The sequence below is a fragment of the Hemitrygon akajei genome, chromosome 19 (assembly GCF_048418815.1).
Source record: "Hemitrygon akajei chromosome 19, sHemAka1.3, whole genome shotgun sequence".
NCBI classification, from domain to species: Eukaryota; Metazoa; Chordata; class Chondrichthyes; order Myliobatiformes; family Dasyatidae; genus Hemitrygon; species Hemitrygon akajei.
Genome location: NC_133142.1, coordinates 60,478,026 through 60,495,175, shown reverse-complemented (window position 1 = coordinate 60,495,175; position 17,150 = coordinate 60,478,026). Strand labels below are relative to the sequence as shown.

The 17,150-nt window shown below is 48.3% G+C and overlaps 1 protein-coding gene across 8 annotated transcripts in view; it reads right to left on the bottom strand.

Annotated features, from left to right (window-relative positions):
• The window catches only part of cacna2d2a (calcium channel, voltage-dependent, alpha 2/delta subunit 2a), a 904,752-nt gene that overhangs the window by 121,760 nt on the left and 765,842 nt on the right, over positions 1-17,150 (bottom strand). For all 8 annotated transcript variants that reach the window (XM_073072600.1, XM_073072591.1, XM_073072592.1 and 5 more), the window contains 2 exons: positions 7,773-7,847; positions 6,770-6,841 (listed from right to left, as the gene is read on the bottom strand). In XM_073072600.1, the coding sequence (XP_072928701.1) occupies positions 6,770-6,841; positions 7,773-7,847 (147 nt within the window). The remainder of the gene's footprint in view (positions 1-6,769; positions 6,842-7,772; positions 7,848-17,150) is intronic.

The window sequence follows — 17,150 nt, the reverse complement described above, 5'->3', positions numbered from 1 at the left end:
CACTATGGAATTTAGAACTTGAATTATTTTTTTAGAAAATAAACTATTTTTAGTGTTGATGGTCAGACTGCAGACTGTTAGATTGCCTGTGAGTCCCAGAGGCTGCATTGAGATGAAGGACATAACAGGGAATTGGATTGGAAGGAGTGACAACTTAATTGTAATGGAGACGCAGAGACTTCAAACACTGGATTCAGAAGCAACAAATATTATGCTGCAGGAACTCAGCAAGTCCAGCTTCTGTGGGGGGAGGGAACTGTCAGCACTTTGGGTCAAAACCCTGCATCAAGATTGAGAGTGTAACTCTTCCAAAGGGGATAAAGAAGAGAGAGGGAGGCGTGAGGCAGGAGCTGACAAGCACTAAGTAGATCCTGGTGAAGAAGGGTTGATGGGCAGATGCCACTGAAATGTCCCAGCAAGCCACCTTGTTATATTCAAATGGCTATTTTAATGTCTCAAGCACAGACTCTGCTGCAGGGTCTACATGTACCCGCGGGCAGGCTGAGCAACAGAGTTGGCAATTGCGCTTGTGAAAATGTATGTTCCAGCTAATTACTGTTTCATTATGGCAGTTTTAACTCCTTTCTTTTCATTGTAGCCTTGTCAAGACTTGATCCAAAGCACAGTAACGTTTTTGCTCCCTTCCTTGTTGGAGGAAGAGGACTACTATCTCGACTGATGCTGTAAAGGAGCTATTGCTTCCAGCTGCAGTGTTGACATTTAACTTTCAGTAGGAGAGTTTTAGCTAACGGCCCTACTGGCCTAGTGTTTATTGTTTTTCTTTTCCTTCAAATTCTACAACAGCTCTCATTAAAGTTACTGAACTGTCAACCTGCTCAGTGTCTCTCTCTCTCCACACTTAGGCCATATCCAAACATTCTGACGGTTAAAGTACAAAGAGAATAAAACCAGATGAATCAACTTGCACCAACCTCACCCAACAGTACAGCGGTATCGACAGGGACTTTAGTAAGGCCTTCGATAAGATTCTGCATAATAGGCTGGTCCATTAGTTTTGAGCCCTGGGACCCAGAACAGGATGGCAAAGTGGATGCAAAATTGGCTTGGTGATAGGATGCAGAGGTTTTCAGGGTAGAAATGTCAAGTAGTACAGGACGTGCATCTAAGAAGAGAGAGGCAAGTTTAAAGTGGATGTGTGGGGCAAGCATTTTTATTGGGAGCAGCATGTGTCCAAAATATGTTGCAGGGGGAGTGGTGGAAGCAGATACAAAAGTGGAGTTTAAGAGGCTGTTAGACGGTCACATGAATATGCAGGGATAGAGGGATATGGATCATGTACAGATAGAAGAGATCTAGTTTAATTCATTACTGATTTTGGCACAGATATTGAGAGCAGAAGGGCCTGTTCCTGTGCTATGTTCTAAACAAGAGTAAAACTTACACCAGAAAATGGTAGTGCCCTGGGGATTATTAATGAAGAAAACCCTCAGGGCATGTCCATGAATCCCTTAAAGTTGCAGCACTGATAAAGAGGCATGAAGAAGGCATAGGTGATGCCTCCAACAGCCACATCTTTGATTGTGATGTTGTGTTAGAACACTGGTTTGCCACACTTGGAATATTGTGTGTAATACTAGTTGAGAAAAGGATGTGATTATGCTGGAAAGAATGCAGAGCAGATTCACCAGGATGTTGCCTAAAGTGGAACATTTCAATTATAAAGAGAGATTGCATAGGCTGGATTTGGTTTCCCAAAATTATGAGCAGATAACTAGATAGAGAGTGAGATTTTTTTCCCATGGAGCAGATGCCTCACACAAGATGGCACAAGTTACATAGCATAAGACAGAGGAGCAGAATTATGCCATTTCGCCCATCACGTCTGCCAATCTCCTGCCTTCTCCTTCTATCTCTTCATGCCCTGACTAATCAAGAATCTATCAACGTCTGCCTTAAATACAAACGTTTGTATATTTGGCCTTCACAGCTGCCTGTGACAACAAATTCCACAGATTCACCACTCTTTGGCTAAAGAAATTTCTCCTCATCTCCATTCTAAAAGGACACCCCTCTATTCGGAGGCTGTGTCCTTTGGACTTAGACTCTCCCACCATAGGAATCATACTCTTCACATTCACTCTAATGATGCCTTTCAACATTTGATAGATTTCAATGCGGTCACCCCTCATTCTTCTGAATTCCAGTGAGTAGAGGTCCAGAGTCATCAAATGTTCTTCATATGACAAGCCTTTCAATCCTGGGATCATCTTTGTGATCCTGCTTTGAACCCTCTCCAATGTCAGAACATCCTTTCTCAGATCAGGGGCCCAAACCTGGGCGCTGACCTTACAGAACAGAAGTAAGGAGAAACTTATTTTAGCCATAGAGTGTTGAACCTGTGGAATGCTCTGCTACAGATTGCGGTGGAAACCAAGTCCGTGGGTATATTCAAAGTGGAAGTTGTTAGATTCCTGATTGTTCGGGGCAACAAGGGATATGGTGAGAGGGCAGGTGTAGGGGTTGAATGGGATCCGATCAGCCATGATGAAATGGCGGAGTGGACTCAATGGGCTGAATGGCCTGATTATGCTCCAATGTCTTATGGTCTAAAACTGTTTACAATACAAGTGAGGCCTCACCAGTACTTTGTAAAGCTTCGACCTTGTTTTTATATTTTAGTCCTCTTGAAATGAACACTAAGGTTGCATTTGGCTTCTTCCTAATGACTCAATCTGCAAATTAACCTTTAGGGAATCCTGCACAAAGAATCCCAAGTCCCTTTACATTTTAGATTTTTGATTTTTTTCTCCATTTAGAAAATAGTCTTTGCTTTCATTTCTTCTACCAAAGTGCATGACCATCCACTTCCCAACACTGTATTCCATCTGCCACTTCTTTACCCATTCTCCTTATCTATCCAAGCCCTTCTGCAGCCTCTCTACTTCCTCAAAACTTCCTGCCCCTCCATCTATCTTCACATGATCCACAAACTTAGCCATAAAGCCATCAATTCCACCATCCAAGTTATTGACATATAATGTAAAAAGAAGCAGTCCCAACACAGATTCCTGTGGAACACCACTAGCCACCAGCAGCCAACCAGAAAAGGCTCCACTCTTTATTTTGTGCCAATCAGCCAATGCTTTATCCATGCTTTTCTGTAATACTATGGGCTATTAACTTGTTAAGCAGCTTCATATGTGGCACCTTGTCAAATGTCTCCTGAAAATCCAAGTATACAACATCCACCAATTCTCCTTTGTCTATCTTGCTCATTGTTTCTTCAAAGAATTTCAACAGATTTGTCAGGCAAGACTTTCCCTTAAGGAATCCATGCTGACTACGGCCTATTTTATCATCTACCTCCAAGATAAGATTACTTGGCCTATAATGTCCTTTCTTCTGCCTTTCCCCCTTCTTGAAGAGCAGAATAACATTTACAATTTTCCATTTCTCCAAAACCATGCCAGAATCAATTGACTCTTATAAGATAATTACAGATGTCTCCACAATCCCTTCAGGCATCTCCTTCAGAAGAATCGGGCGAGTACCAATCGGTCCAGGGGACTTAACTATCTTCAGACCTTTCAGTTTCCCAAGAACTTTCTCTCTAGTAATAGCAACCACACTCACTTCTGCTCCCTGACGCTCTCGAACTTCCGGCATACTCTTAGTGTCTTCACAGTGAAGACTGATGCAAAATATTTCAGTCCATCCGCCATTACTACCTCTCCAGTATCATTTTCCAGCAGTCCGATATTTACTCTCACCTCTCTTTTACACTTTATGTTTCTGAAGTGTTACGACTGTGCCCCAACTCTGAGGGGCCGAAGGGTACAAAGTAGCCCCCTCCTTTTTGAGAATCGCAAGATCGCTATTAATGCGGGTCTGGGACCCAGGAAATGAGAGAGAGACACGCAGAATCCACAAGGGTTTGGAATGTGTTCTGGCCCCTCAGCGATACAAAGCCACGGAAAACGGCCATTGTCTCTTGGAGACGGAATTGTGTATTGAGTACTGTACTATTTATTTGAAGCCCTCAGGGAATGACCAAAAGTGGGCTGGTTGAGGGGTGGCATCATTCCAACCTGATTGACATCTGAGACCCCGTGAGTAAGGATAAAAGAAGGTCTGGGGAACAACCCCTTTAGACGCATCAGGAGAAATGCTAGAAATCCCGTGACAGCATTTAATAGCGACAGCCGGTGGAAGGCCCATGTGTGTCCTTTCCCGCTGCCCGGGATTGAGGCCTTACCACGGAAGACGGCTTAGCTAAAGAAGAGATCACCACCGACGACATTTCGAAGGATCGACATCATAAAAAGGAAAACGGGCAAGTTCAAAAAATCCGTCTCTCTCTCCAACTGAAAAGCAGCAGTCTGAATGAACTTGAGTGATTTTTATATTTCCATCAGACAATATATTATCCCCTAGACAACGATAGAGCTATTTCTTGTTGATTATTATTATACCCGCGCTTTTAGATTTAGTATTGACGATGTATATTATCTGTATGTTTGCATTGATATTATTTTTGTGTATTTTTATCAATAAATACTGTTAAAAATAGTACCATCAGACTTCAATGGACCTCTCTATCTTTGCTGGTAAGTGACCCAGTTACGGGGTACGTAACAGAAGAAACTTCTGGGGTCCTCTTTAATATTATTGGTCAGCTTACCTTCGTATCCCATCTTTTTCTTCATAATGACTCTTTTAGTTCCTTCTGTTGGTTTTTAAAAGCTTCCCAATCCTCTAACTTCCCACTAATTTTTGCTCTATTATATGCCCTCTCTTTGGGTTTTAGGGTGGGTTTGACTTCTCTTGTTAGACACGGTTGTGTTATCTTGACTTTAGAATATTTCTTCCTCTTTGGGGTGTGTACATCCTGCACCTTCTGAATTGTTCCCAGAAATTTCAGCCATTGCTCTCTGTCGTCATCCCGGCCAGTGTTCTTTCCAGCTCCTCTCTCAAGCCTCTGTAATTCCCTTTACTCCACTGTAATACTGATATATCTGACATTAGCTTCTCCTCAAACTTCACAGAGAATTCAATCATATTATGATCACTTTCTCCTAGGGGTTCCTTTACCTTAAGTTCTCTAATCAATTCTGGTTCATTGCACAACACCCAATCCAAAAATTTGATCCCCTAGTGAGCTCAACCATAAGTTGCTCTATAAAACCATGTCATTGTTACCGGGTTCGGATATGGCCCAAGTGCAGAGTGAGAGACACTGAAGCAGGTCGATAATTCACAGACTTTAATATGAACAGTGTTAAAGGGAAAAGAAAACAATAAACACTAGGCCAAACAGGGCCATTAACTAAAACTCTCAAATAGAAAACAAAGCCTACACTGCGGCTGAAAAGAACATCAAAACATTAAATGAATACTGCTAGTCTTCAGAGTCAGTTGAATCAAAAGTCCAATTTCTCAGGTAATGCTGATGCAAAGCAGCAGCAAAGTGTTGTTGTGCTCTGTCCAAGTCTCGACAAGCACTACAACGACAAGCTGATCAGCCTGCCGGGAATGCTGTTTCTGGACGCAGCAGCAGAGAAGCCCTGGCTCGTCTCCAGGTCCGCTTGTAGCGCTGGATCAGCTGTTCAGCAACAGGAATTCCTACATCGATCTCCTGATCAGGGAAGAGCGGGGGCTGGAATCCCTTCTGGCATTCAAAGGGAGACATACTGGTGGAGGACGACTGGAGGTTATTGTGGGTGATCTCTGCCCAAACCAATTGGGAGCTCCAGGACATCAGGTTGGAGAAGGCAAGACAGCGCAGTGTTGCCTCCAGCTCCTGGTTCCCTCTCTCAGTCTGGCCATTGGATTGGGGGTGGAAGCCAGACGAGAGTCTGGCCATGGTTCCTACAGAAGAGCAGAAAACCTTTCACAAGCGGGAAGTGAACAATCAGACACTATGTCTTGAGGAAAGCCATGGAGTCTGAACACATGTTGAACCATGAGTGTGGCAGCCTCATGAGCCGATGGGAGCTTGGGGAGGGCAATGAAGTGGGCAGCACAGGTTATTTACAAGAAGGTGTCTGAGTACTCTCTGGACATGCTGGACATGCTCTTCATGAGAGTGGGAATAGATAAGGATGTCATCTAAATACATAAACTGGTTCAATGTGTCCCTGAGCACATCATTAACCAAGGGTTGGAATACAGCGGGGGCACTGGCCAGACCAAAAGGCACCACCATGTATTCATAGTGGCCATTAGAGGTGCTGAATACCATTTTCCATTTATCTGCTTCTCTTATGCAAATCAGATTGTAAGCATTGCGCAGATCAATTTTGGAAAATATTGTTGCTCCCTGGAAATAGAAACATAGAAACCTAGAATATCTACAGCACAATACAGGCCTTTTGGACCATAAAGCTGTGCCAAACATGTCCCTACCTTAGAAATTACTAGACTTGCCCATAGCCCTCTACTTTTCTAAGCTCTATGTACCTATCTAAAAGTCTCTTAAAAGACCATATCGTAACCACCTCCACCACCATGGCCGGCAGCCCATAGCATGCACTCACCACTCTCTGAGTAAAAAACTTACCCCTGACATCTCCTCTGTACCTGCTCCCCAGCACCTTAAACCTGTGTCCTCTTGTGGCAACCATTTCAGCACCAACACCAATGCTCAGAAACAGTTGAAAATAGAGATTTCTAATGCCTCAAGCATACTTTACTTGAAGGAATAATGTTTATCTGACTCTCTCCATGAGATGATGCTAGCTGGAGAATGAATCAGCACCCAACTTTATCCTTACATCTTGTTACATTCTTTTCCTCCTTCACTTCTTACCCATTCCTTGTTTTCATCCTCCAGTTCAGCATCCAGAAAGTCCAGAGTTACCGGCTCTTGGAAGTTTATAATCTAGAGGGGAAATAATTAGAAACACGTGGACAGTGCCATACCCATCAGAGAAATTCAAAAGTAGACAATTCCCCAGCGTGCAGCTTTCAATGTTTAGGATGTCAGTCTTTTCCCCCAAGAGCAGGAAGCCTAAAACTAGAGGGCATTGATTCAGGGTGAGACAGGAAAGACATAGATTTTCACACAGAGGGTGGTGTGAATATGGAATGAGCAGCCAGAGGAAATAGTAGAAGTGATTACAATTACAATGATTAAGAGATTTGGACAGGGACAAGGATGGAAAACAAAATTAGAGGGATCTGGGTCAAATGCAGGCAAATGGGAATCGCTCGGGTAGACACCATGGTCATCATGAATGAGTTGGGCTGAAGGGCCGGTTTCTCAGATGCACAAGTTTACGATTCTATATATTTATGACTCAGTGTCTTGGCCATAACTCATGGATTTGAACACTCCTTTAATCCATTTTGGGTGTTTGGCTACAGCAGATCCAGGAAACACTAAGAAGCACCATTTACAAAGACAGTAACATCAGTTTCACAGTGCCTGCTCACACCTTTGACTAACTATTGTAATAATTTACTCCAGCTGTGGGGCTAATTGTTGTTGCTGAACCCTCACCCAACAGTTCCTCCTCATTATCAGTTTAGGATATTACCACCAGATTTGGAATCTGTTAGTAAGGTACATGGGAGGACCTTCAAAACTAGAGGACACTGAACATAGAACAGTGCAACCTCTTCAGCCAATTATCTCCATGTCAGCTATGATATCAGATTAATCCCCTCTGCCTGCCTAAATATTGCTAATATAATCAAACAAGGACTCTTTCAGTGAATAATTGCACAGTATCTGAGTGTTACATGGCAACCTGAGCAGAAGGATGATTACACAGATTGGCAAACAAGAGGAATCTGCTGAGGTTGCTTACCTTTGGCTGTAGGTTGGGATGAAACAGTACATACCCATTTGGATCAATGGCAAAAAAGTACCCATTGCCACCTAACTGTGGAGAGAAAACAGTGGAAACATTAACAGGAATCTCTTGCAGACAGGCCATTGCAAAGAAACCTCACAGCAGATGACTTGCTTGTAAATTTCAAAGGGAGGCAACAGAAATCAGATTAGATTAGTATCATTTGTCACATGTACATCGGAACATACAATGAAATGGATCATTTGCGTCAAATCTCATCAGTGAGGAGGTGCTGAGCAGCCCACGAGTGTTGCCACGTTTCCAGTGTCAACCTAACATGTGCACAGCTCACTAACCCTAACCGCATGTCTTTGGAATGTGGGAGGAAACTGCAGCACCAGGAGGAAACTCACGCGGATTCTCTCCCTTTGCCTCGTTGAGATGATTAATCTTGTTTTGCCTTGTTCAATTACACTCTAACTTCTCCTCCCTGAAGTGAGTACAAATGTGTGAAACAAACAATACAGGCAGTCCCCGGGTTATGTACCAGTTCAGTTCCCAAGTCCGTCTTTAAGTTGGATTGGTACGTATGTCGGAACAAGTACATCCGGATTATTTAGCATCAGTTCGTGAGACGTTTGTCTTACTATATAGTATATATTTTACCTTTCTATGCATATAAAACACAAGAAACGTATGTATTTCAATAATTAAATCACTGTGTTGCTTAGTAATAATTGTAGCTTTCATTGGGGCGGGCTTTTCACATGCTCCATTATTTTCACTTTATCCGTTATCCTTTAAAATTGTTTCCGATCGTTGACCGACTGTAGCCTAACACTTTTCCAATGACCAATGGCGTTTCACCTCTTTCCAAACGCTTTATTATTTCCACTTTATTTTCAATCGAGATCGCTTCCCGTCAATGGAACAGAAACACTGCGGGCAGCGGGTCCCAAGCTGCACCAGCTCCCGAGGTCCGCTGGGTCCTAACGACCACCGCACTGAGACAGGCTAAATGGGACAAGTGGGGGCTGTCCTGGGTTGGGTATCTGATCCTCCACAATATTCCGCATGGTAATTTAAACTGGAGGTGGCAGTGTTTTTTTTACGAGGTTGAGTTGCAAGCTCAACATCAACCTGGCACGGATGGTACGGGAGTCACTGGATCGACATCAACCCAGCACGGGAGCGGTCTGTCACTGGATCGAACTTGGAAACATCCATTCTCCAGCCCTGGTGCTGATCTCACTGTGCCACCAGCCGACCGGAACGGGGATGGGGGGGGTGGTCAGGGTGAATCTTACTAAGAAAAATTTATGCCAAATACAAAGTTAAACACTCAACACAGTGTTAATGGCAATGACTTAAAATGGCGGACGGCGTTGCGATCTGACAAAATGGTAGGACGGCGTCGCGATCTGACTTAAAATGGCGGACGGCGTCACGATCTGACTTAAAATGGCGGATGGCGTTTGCCTTCCTCGGTTCGTAAGTACGAGTTATCCGTAAGTTGGACGTTCGTAACTCGGGGACTACCTGTAATTCAGTTCTTACATCTTTTGCTATTTTTGCCCCAATTCAATTCCTTATCTTTCTGATATCCCTTTGTCAGTGCTGTTCAAGAAGTGATAAAAATCTAGCACAGATGATGATTTCAATAGTGGTACCATCTTGGAACACAGAGCCACAGCACTAATACACTGAAATACAGTCAGCTGAATTGAATTGGCTTTATTCCTTACATCCTTCACATACATGAGGAGTAAAAACCTTTATGTTATGTCTCTGTCTAAATGTGCAATGTGAAATTTATAGTAATTTGTAATAAATAGCATGTATAACAGGAGAGTCAATATAATATAGAAATACAATTGTATCAGTGTGAATTAATCAGTTTGATGGCCTGGTGGAAGAAGCTGTCCCGGAGCCTGTTGGTCCTGGCTTTTACATTGCGGTACCATTTCCCAGATGGTAGCAGCTGGAACAATTTGTGGTTGGGGTGACTTGGGTCCCTAATAATTCTTTGGACCCTTTTGACACACCTGTCTTAGTAAATATCTTGAATATTGGGAAGTTCGCACCACTCTCTGCAGTGTGGACTGTTTGCACCACTCTCTGCAGTGTTGGGACTGTTCGCACCACTCTCTGCAGTGTTGGACTGTTCGCACCACTCTCTGCAGTGTTGGACTGTTCGCACCACTCTCTGCAGTGTTGGACTGTTCGCACCACTCTCTGCAGTGTTGGGACTGTTCGCACCACTCTCTGCAGTGTTGGACTGTTCGCACCACTCTCTGCAGTGTTGGACTGTTCGCACCACTCTCTGCAGTGTTGGACTGTTCGCACCACTCTCTGCAGTGTTGGGACTGTTCGCACCACTCTCTGCAGTGTTGTAGACTGTTCGCACCACTCTCTGCAGTGTTGGACTGTTCGCACCACTCTCTGCAGTGTTGGACTGTTCGCACCACTCTCTGCAGTGTTGGGACTGTTCGCACCACTCTCTGCAGTGTGGGACTGTTCGCACCACTCTCTGCAGTGTTGGGACTGTTCGCACCACTCTCTGCAGTGTTGTAGACTGTTCGCACCACTCTCTGCAGTGTTGGACTGTTCGCACCACTCTCTGTCTGTCTGTGGACTGTTCGCACCCTCTCTGCAGGTTGGACTGTTCGCACCACTCTCTGCAGTGTTGGGACTGTTCGCACCACTCTCTGCAGTGTTGTAGACTGTTCGCACCACTCTCTGCAGTGTTGGACTGTTCGCACCACTCTCTGCAGTGTTGGACTGTTCGCACCACTCTCTGCAGTGTTGGGGACTGTTCGCACCACTCTCTGCAGTGTTGGGACTGTTCGCACCACTCTCTGCAGTGTTGGGACTGTTCGCACCACTCTCTGCAGTGTTGTAGACTGTTCGCACCCTCTCTGCAGTGTTGGACTGTTCGCACCACTCTCTGCAGTGTTGGACTGTTCGCACCACTCTCTGCAGTGTTGGACTGTTCGCACCACTCTCTGCAGTGTTGGACTGTTCGCACCACTCTCTGCAGTGTTGGACTGTTCGCACCACTCTCTGCAGTGTTGGGACTGTTCGCACCACTCTCTGCAGTGTTGGGACTGTTCGCACCACTCTCTGCAGTGTTGGACTGTTCGCACCACTCTCTGCAGTGTTGGACTGTTCGCACCACTCTCTGCAGTGTTGGGACTGTTCGCACCACTCTCTGCAGTGTTGGGACTGTTCGCACCACTCTCTGCAGTGTTGGACTGTTCGCACCACTCTCTGCAGTGTTGGACTGTTCGCACCACTCTCTGCAGTGTTGGACTGTTCGCACCACTCTCTGCAGTGTTGTAGACTGTTCGCACCACTCTCTGCAGTGTTGGGCTGTTCGCACCACTCTCTGCAGTGTTGTAGACTGTTCGCACCACTCTCTGCAGTGTTGGACTGTTCGCACCACTCTCTGCAGTGTTGTAGACTGTTCGCACCACTCTCTGCAGTGTTGGACTGTTCGCACCACTCTCTGCAGTGTTGTAGACTGTTCGCACCACTCTCTGCAGTGTTGGACTGTTCGCACCACTCTCTGCAGTGTTGGGACTGTTCGCACCACTCTCTGCAGTGTTGGGACTGTTCGCACCACTCTCTGCAGTGTTGGACTGTTCGCACCACTCTCTGCAGTGTTGGACTGTTCGCACCACTCTCTGCAGTGTTGGACTGTTCGCACCACTCTCTGCAGTGTTGTAGACTGTTCGCACCACTCTCTGCAGTGTTGGACTGTTCGCACCACTCTCTGCAGTGTTGTAGACTGTTCGCACCACTCTCTGCAGTGTTGGACTGTTCGCACCACTCTCTGCAGTGTTGTAGACTGTTCGCACCACTCTCTGCAGTGTTGGACTGTTCGCACCACTCTCTGCAGTGTTGTGACTGTTCGCACCACTCTCTGCAGTGTTGTAGACTGTTCGCACCACTCTCTGCAGTGTTGGACTGTTCGCACCACTCTCTGCAGTGTTGTAGACTGTTCGCACCACTCTCTGCAGTGTTGGACTGTTCGCACCACTCTCTGCAGTGTTGGACTGTTCGCACCACTCTCTGCAGTGTTGGACTGTTCGCACCACTCTCTGCAGTGTTGGGACTGTTCGCACCACTCTCTGCAGTGTTGGGACTGTTCGCACCACTCTCTGCAGTGTTGGACTGTTCGCACCACTCTCTGCAGTGTTGGGACTGTTCGCACCACTCTCTGCAGTGTTGGACTGTTCGCACCACTCTCTGCAGTGTTGGACTGTTCGCACCACTCTCTGCAGTGTTGGGACTGTTCGCACCACTCTCTGCAGTGTTGGACTGTTCGCACCACTCTCTGCAGTGTTGGACTGTTCGCACCACTCTCTGCAGTGTTGGGACTGTTCGCACCACTCTCTGGCAGTGTTGGGACTGTTCGCACTACTCTCTGCAGTGTTGGGACTGTTCGCACCACTCTCTGCAGTGTTGGACTGTTCGCACCACTCTCTGCAGTGTTGGACTGTTCGCACCACTCTCTGCAGTGTTGGGACTGTTCGCACCACTCTCTGCAGTGTTGGGACTGTTCGCACCACTCTCTGCAGTGTTGTAGACTGTTCGCACCACTCTCTGCAGTGTTGGACTGTTCGCACCACTCTCTGCAGTGTTGGACTGTTCGCACCACTCTCTGCAGTGTTGGACTGTTCGCACCACTCTCTGCAGTGTGGGACTGTTCGCACCACTCTCTGCAGTGTTGGACTGTTCGCACTACTCTCTGCAGTGTTGGACTGTTCGCACCACTCTCTGCAGTGTTGGACTGTTCGCACCACTCTCTGCAGTGTTGGACTGTTCGCACCACTCTCTGCAGTGTTGTAGACTGTTCGCACCACTCTCTGCAGTGTTGTAGACTGTTCGCACCACTCTCTGCAGTGTTGTTGACTGTTCGCACCACTCTCTGCAGTGTTGGACTGTTCGCACCACTCTCTGCAGTGTTGGACTGTTCGCACCACTCTCTGCAGTGTTGGACTGTTCGCACCACTCTCTGCAGTGTTGGACTGTTCGCACCACTCTCTGCAGTGTTGGACTGTTCGCACCACTCTCTGCAGTGTTGGACTGTTCGCACCACTCTCTGCAGTGTTGGGACTGTTCGCACCACTCTCTGCAGTGTTGGACTGTTCGCACCACTCTCTGCAGTGTTGTAGACTGTTCGCACCACTCTCTGCAGTGTTGGGACTGTTCGCACCACTCTCTGCAGTGTTGGACTGTTCGCACCACTCTCTGCAGTGTTGGACTGTTCGCACCACTCTCTGCAGTGTTGGACTGTTCGCACCACTCTCTGCAGTGTTGGACTGTTCGCACCACTCTCTGCAGTGTTGGACTGTTCGCACCACTCTCTGCAGTGTTGGGACTGTTCGCACCACTCTCTGCAGTGTTGTAGACTGTTCGCACCACTCTCTGCAGTGTTGGACTGTTCGCACCACTCTCTGCAGTGTTGTGACTGTTCGCACCACTCTCTGCAGTGTTGGACTGTTCGCACCACTCTCTGCAGTGTTGGACTGTTCGCACCACTCTCTGCAGTGTTGGGACTGTTCGCACCACTCTCTGCAGTGTTGGACTGTTCGCACCACTCTCTGCAGTGTTGGACTGTTCGCACCACTCTCTGCAGTGTTGGACTGTTCGCACCACTCTCTGCAGTGTTGGGACTGTTCGCACCACTCTCTGCAGTGTTGGACTGTTCGCACCACTCTCTGCAGTGTTGGACTGTTCGCACCACTCTCTGCAGTGTTGGACTGTTCGCACCACTCTCTGCAGTGTTGGACTGTTCGCACCACTCTCTGCAGTGTTGGACTGTTCGCACCACTCTCTGCAGTGTTGGACTGTTCGCACCACTCTCTGCAGTGTTGGGACTGTTCGCACCACTCTCTGCAGTGTTGGACTGTTCGCACCACTCTCTGCAGTGTTGGACTGTTCGCACCACTCTCTGCAGTGTTGGACTGTTCGCACCACTCTCTGCAGTGTTGGGACTGTTCGCACCACTCTCTGCAGTGTTGGACTGTTCGCACCACTCTCTGCAGTGTTGGACTGTTCGCACCACTCTCTGCAGTGTTGGACTGTTCGCACCACTCTCTGCAGTGTTGGACTGTTCGCACCACTCTCTGCAGTGTTGGACTGTTCGCACCACTCTCTGCAGTGTTGGGACTGTTCGCACCACTCTCTGCAGTGTTGACTGTTCGCACCACTCTCTGCAGTGTTGGTCTGTTCGCACCACTCTCTGCAGTGTTGGACTGTTCGCACCACTCTCTGCAGTGTTGGACTGTTCGCACCACTCTCTGCAGTGTTGGACTGTTCGCACCACTCTCTGCAGTGTTGGACTGTTCGCACCACTCTCTGCAGTGTTGGACTGTTCGCACCACTCTCTGCAGTGTTGGACTGTTCGCACCACTCTCTGCAGTGTTGGACTGTTCGCACCACTCTCTGCAGTGTTGGACTGTTCGCACCACTCTCTGCAGTGTTGGACTGTTCGCACCACTCTCTGCAGTGTTGGACTGTTCGCACCACTCTCTGCAGTGTTGGACTGTTCGCACCACTCTCTGCAGTGTTGGGACTGTTCGCACCACTCTCTGCAGTGTTGGACTGTTCGCACCACTCTCTGCAGTGTTGGACTGTTCGCACCACTCTCTGCAGTGTTGGACTGTTCGCACCACTCTCTGCAGTGTTGGACTGTTCGCACCACTCTCTGCAGTGTTGGACTGTTCGCACCACTCTCTGCAGTGTTGGACTGTTCGCACCACTCTCTGCAGTGTTGGACTGTTCGCACCACTCTCTGCAGTGTTGGACTGTTCGCACCACTCTCTGCAGTGTTGGGACTGTTCGCACCACTCTCTGCAGTGTTGGACTGTTCGCACCACTCTCTGCAGTGTTGGACTGTTCGCACCACTCTCTGCAGTGTTGGACTGTTCGCAACCACTCTCTGCAGTGTTGGACTGTTCGCACCACTCTCTGCAGTGTTGGACTGTTCGCACCACTCTCTGCAGTGTTGGACTGTTCGCACCACTCTCTGCAGTGTTGGACTGTTCGCACCACTCTCTGCAGTGTTGGACTGTTCGCACCACTCTCTGCAGTGTTGGACTGTTCGCACCACCTCTCTGCAGTGTTGGGACTGTTCGCACCACTCTCTGCAGTGTTGGACTGTTCGCACCACTCTCTGAAGTGTTGGACTGTTCGCACCACTCTCTGCAGTGTTGGACTGTTCGCACCACTCTCTGCAGTGTTGGGACTGTTCGCACCACTCTCTGCAGTGTTGTGACTGTTCGCACCACTCTCTGCAGTGTTGAGACTGTTCGCACCACTCTCTGCAGTGTTGGACTGTTCGCACCACTCTCTGCAGTGTTGGACTGTTCGCACCACTCTCTGCAGTGTTGGACTGTTCGCACCACTCTCTGCAGTGTTGGACTGTTCGCACCACTCTCTGCAGTGTTGGACTGTTCGCACCACTCTCTGCAGTGTTGGACTGTTCGCACCACTCTCTGCAGTGTTGAGACTGTTCGCACCACTCTCTGCAGTGTTGGACTGTTCGCACCACTCTCTGCAGTGTTGGACTGTTCGCACCACTCTCTGCAGTGTTGGACTGTTCGCACCACTCTCTGCAGTGTTGGACTGTTCGCACCACTCTCTGCAGTGTTGGACTGTTCGCACCACTCTCTGAGGTTGGACTGTTCGCACCACTCTCTGCAGTGTTGGACTGTTCGCACCACTCTCTGCAGTGTTGGACTGTTCGCACCACTCTCTGCAGTGTTGGACTGTTCGCACCACTCTCTGCAGTGTTGGACTGTTCGCACCACTCTCTGCAGTGTTGGACTGTTCGCACCAACTCTCTGCAGTGTTGGACTGTTCGCACCACTCTCTGCAGGTGTTGGACTGTTCGCACCACTCTCTGCAGTGTTGGACTGTTCGCACCACTCTCTGCAGTGTTGGACTGTTCGCACCACTCTCTGCAGTGTTGGACTGTTCGCACCACTCTCTGCAGTGTTGGACTGTTCGCACCACTCTCTGCAGTGTTGGACTGTTCGCACCACTCTCTGCAGTGTTGGACTGTTCGCACCACTCTCTGCAGTGTTGGACTGTTCGCACCACTCTCTGCAGTGTTGGACTGTTCGCACCACTCTCTGCAGTGTTGGACTGTTCGCACCACTCTCTGCAGTGTTGGACTGTTCGCACCACTCTCTGCAGTGTTGGACTGTTCGCACCACTCTCTGCAGTGTTGGACTGTTCGCACCACTCTCTGCAGTGTTGGACTGTTCGCACCACTCTCTGCAGTGTTGGACTGTTCGCACCACTCTCTGCAGTGTTGGGACTGTTCGCACCACTCTCTGCAGTGTTGGACTGTTCGCACCACTCTCTGCAGTGTTGGACTGTTCGCACCACTCTCTGCAGTGTTGGTGACTGTTCGCACCACTCTCTGCAGTGTTGGGACTGTTCGCACCACTCTCTGCAGTGTTTGGACTGTTCGCACCACTCTCTGCAGTGTTGGACTGTTCGCACCACTCTCTGCAGTGTTGGACTGTTCGCACCACTCTCTGCAGTGTTGGACTGTTCGCACACTCTCTGCAGTGTTGGACTGTTCGCACCACCTCTGCAGTGTTGGACTGTTCGCACCACTCTCTGCAGTGTTGGACTGTTCGCACCACTCTCTGCAGTGTTGGACTGTTCGCACCACTCTCTGCAGTGTTGGACTGTTCGCACCACTCTCTGCAGTGTTGGGACTGTTCGCACACTCTCTGCAGTGTTGGACTGTTCGCACCACTCTCTGCAGTGTTGGACTGTTCGCACCACTCTCTGCAGTGTTGGGACTGTTCGCACCACTCCTCTGCAGTGTTGGGACTGTTCGCACCACTCTCTGCAGTGTTGGGACTGTTCGCACCACTCTCTGCAGTGTTGGAGCTGTTCGCACCACTCTCTGCAGTGATTGGACTGTTCGCACCACTCTCTGCAGTGTTGGACTGTTCGCACCACTCTCTGCAGTGTTGAGACTGTTCGCACCACTCCTCTGCAGTGTTGACTGTTCGGTGGACTGTTCGCACCACTCTCTGCATGTGTTGGGACTGTTTCGCACCACTCTCTGCAGTGTTGGACTGTCGCACCACTCTCTGCAGTGTTGGACGTTCGCACCACTCTCTGCAGTGTTGGACTTGTTCGCACCACTCGGTCTGCAGGTGTTGTTGACTGTTCGCACCACTCTCTGCAGTGTTGTAGGACTGTTCGCACCACTCTCTGCAGTGTTGTAGACTGTTCGCACCACTCTCTGCAGTGTTGGACTGTTCGCACCACTCTCTGCAGTGTTGGAGCTGTTCGCACCACTCTCTGCAGGTTGGACTGTTCGCACCACTCTTCTGCAGTGTTGGACTGTTCGCACCA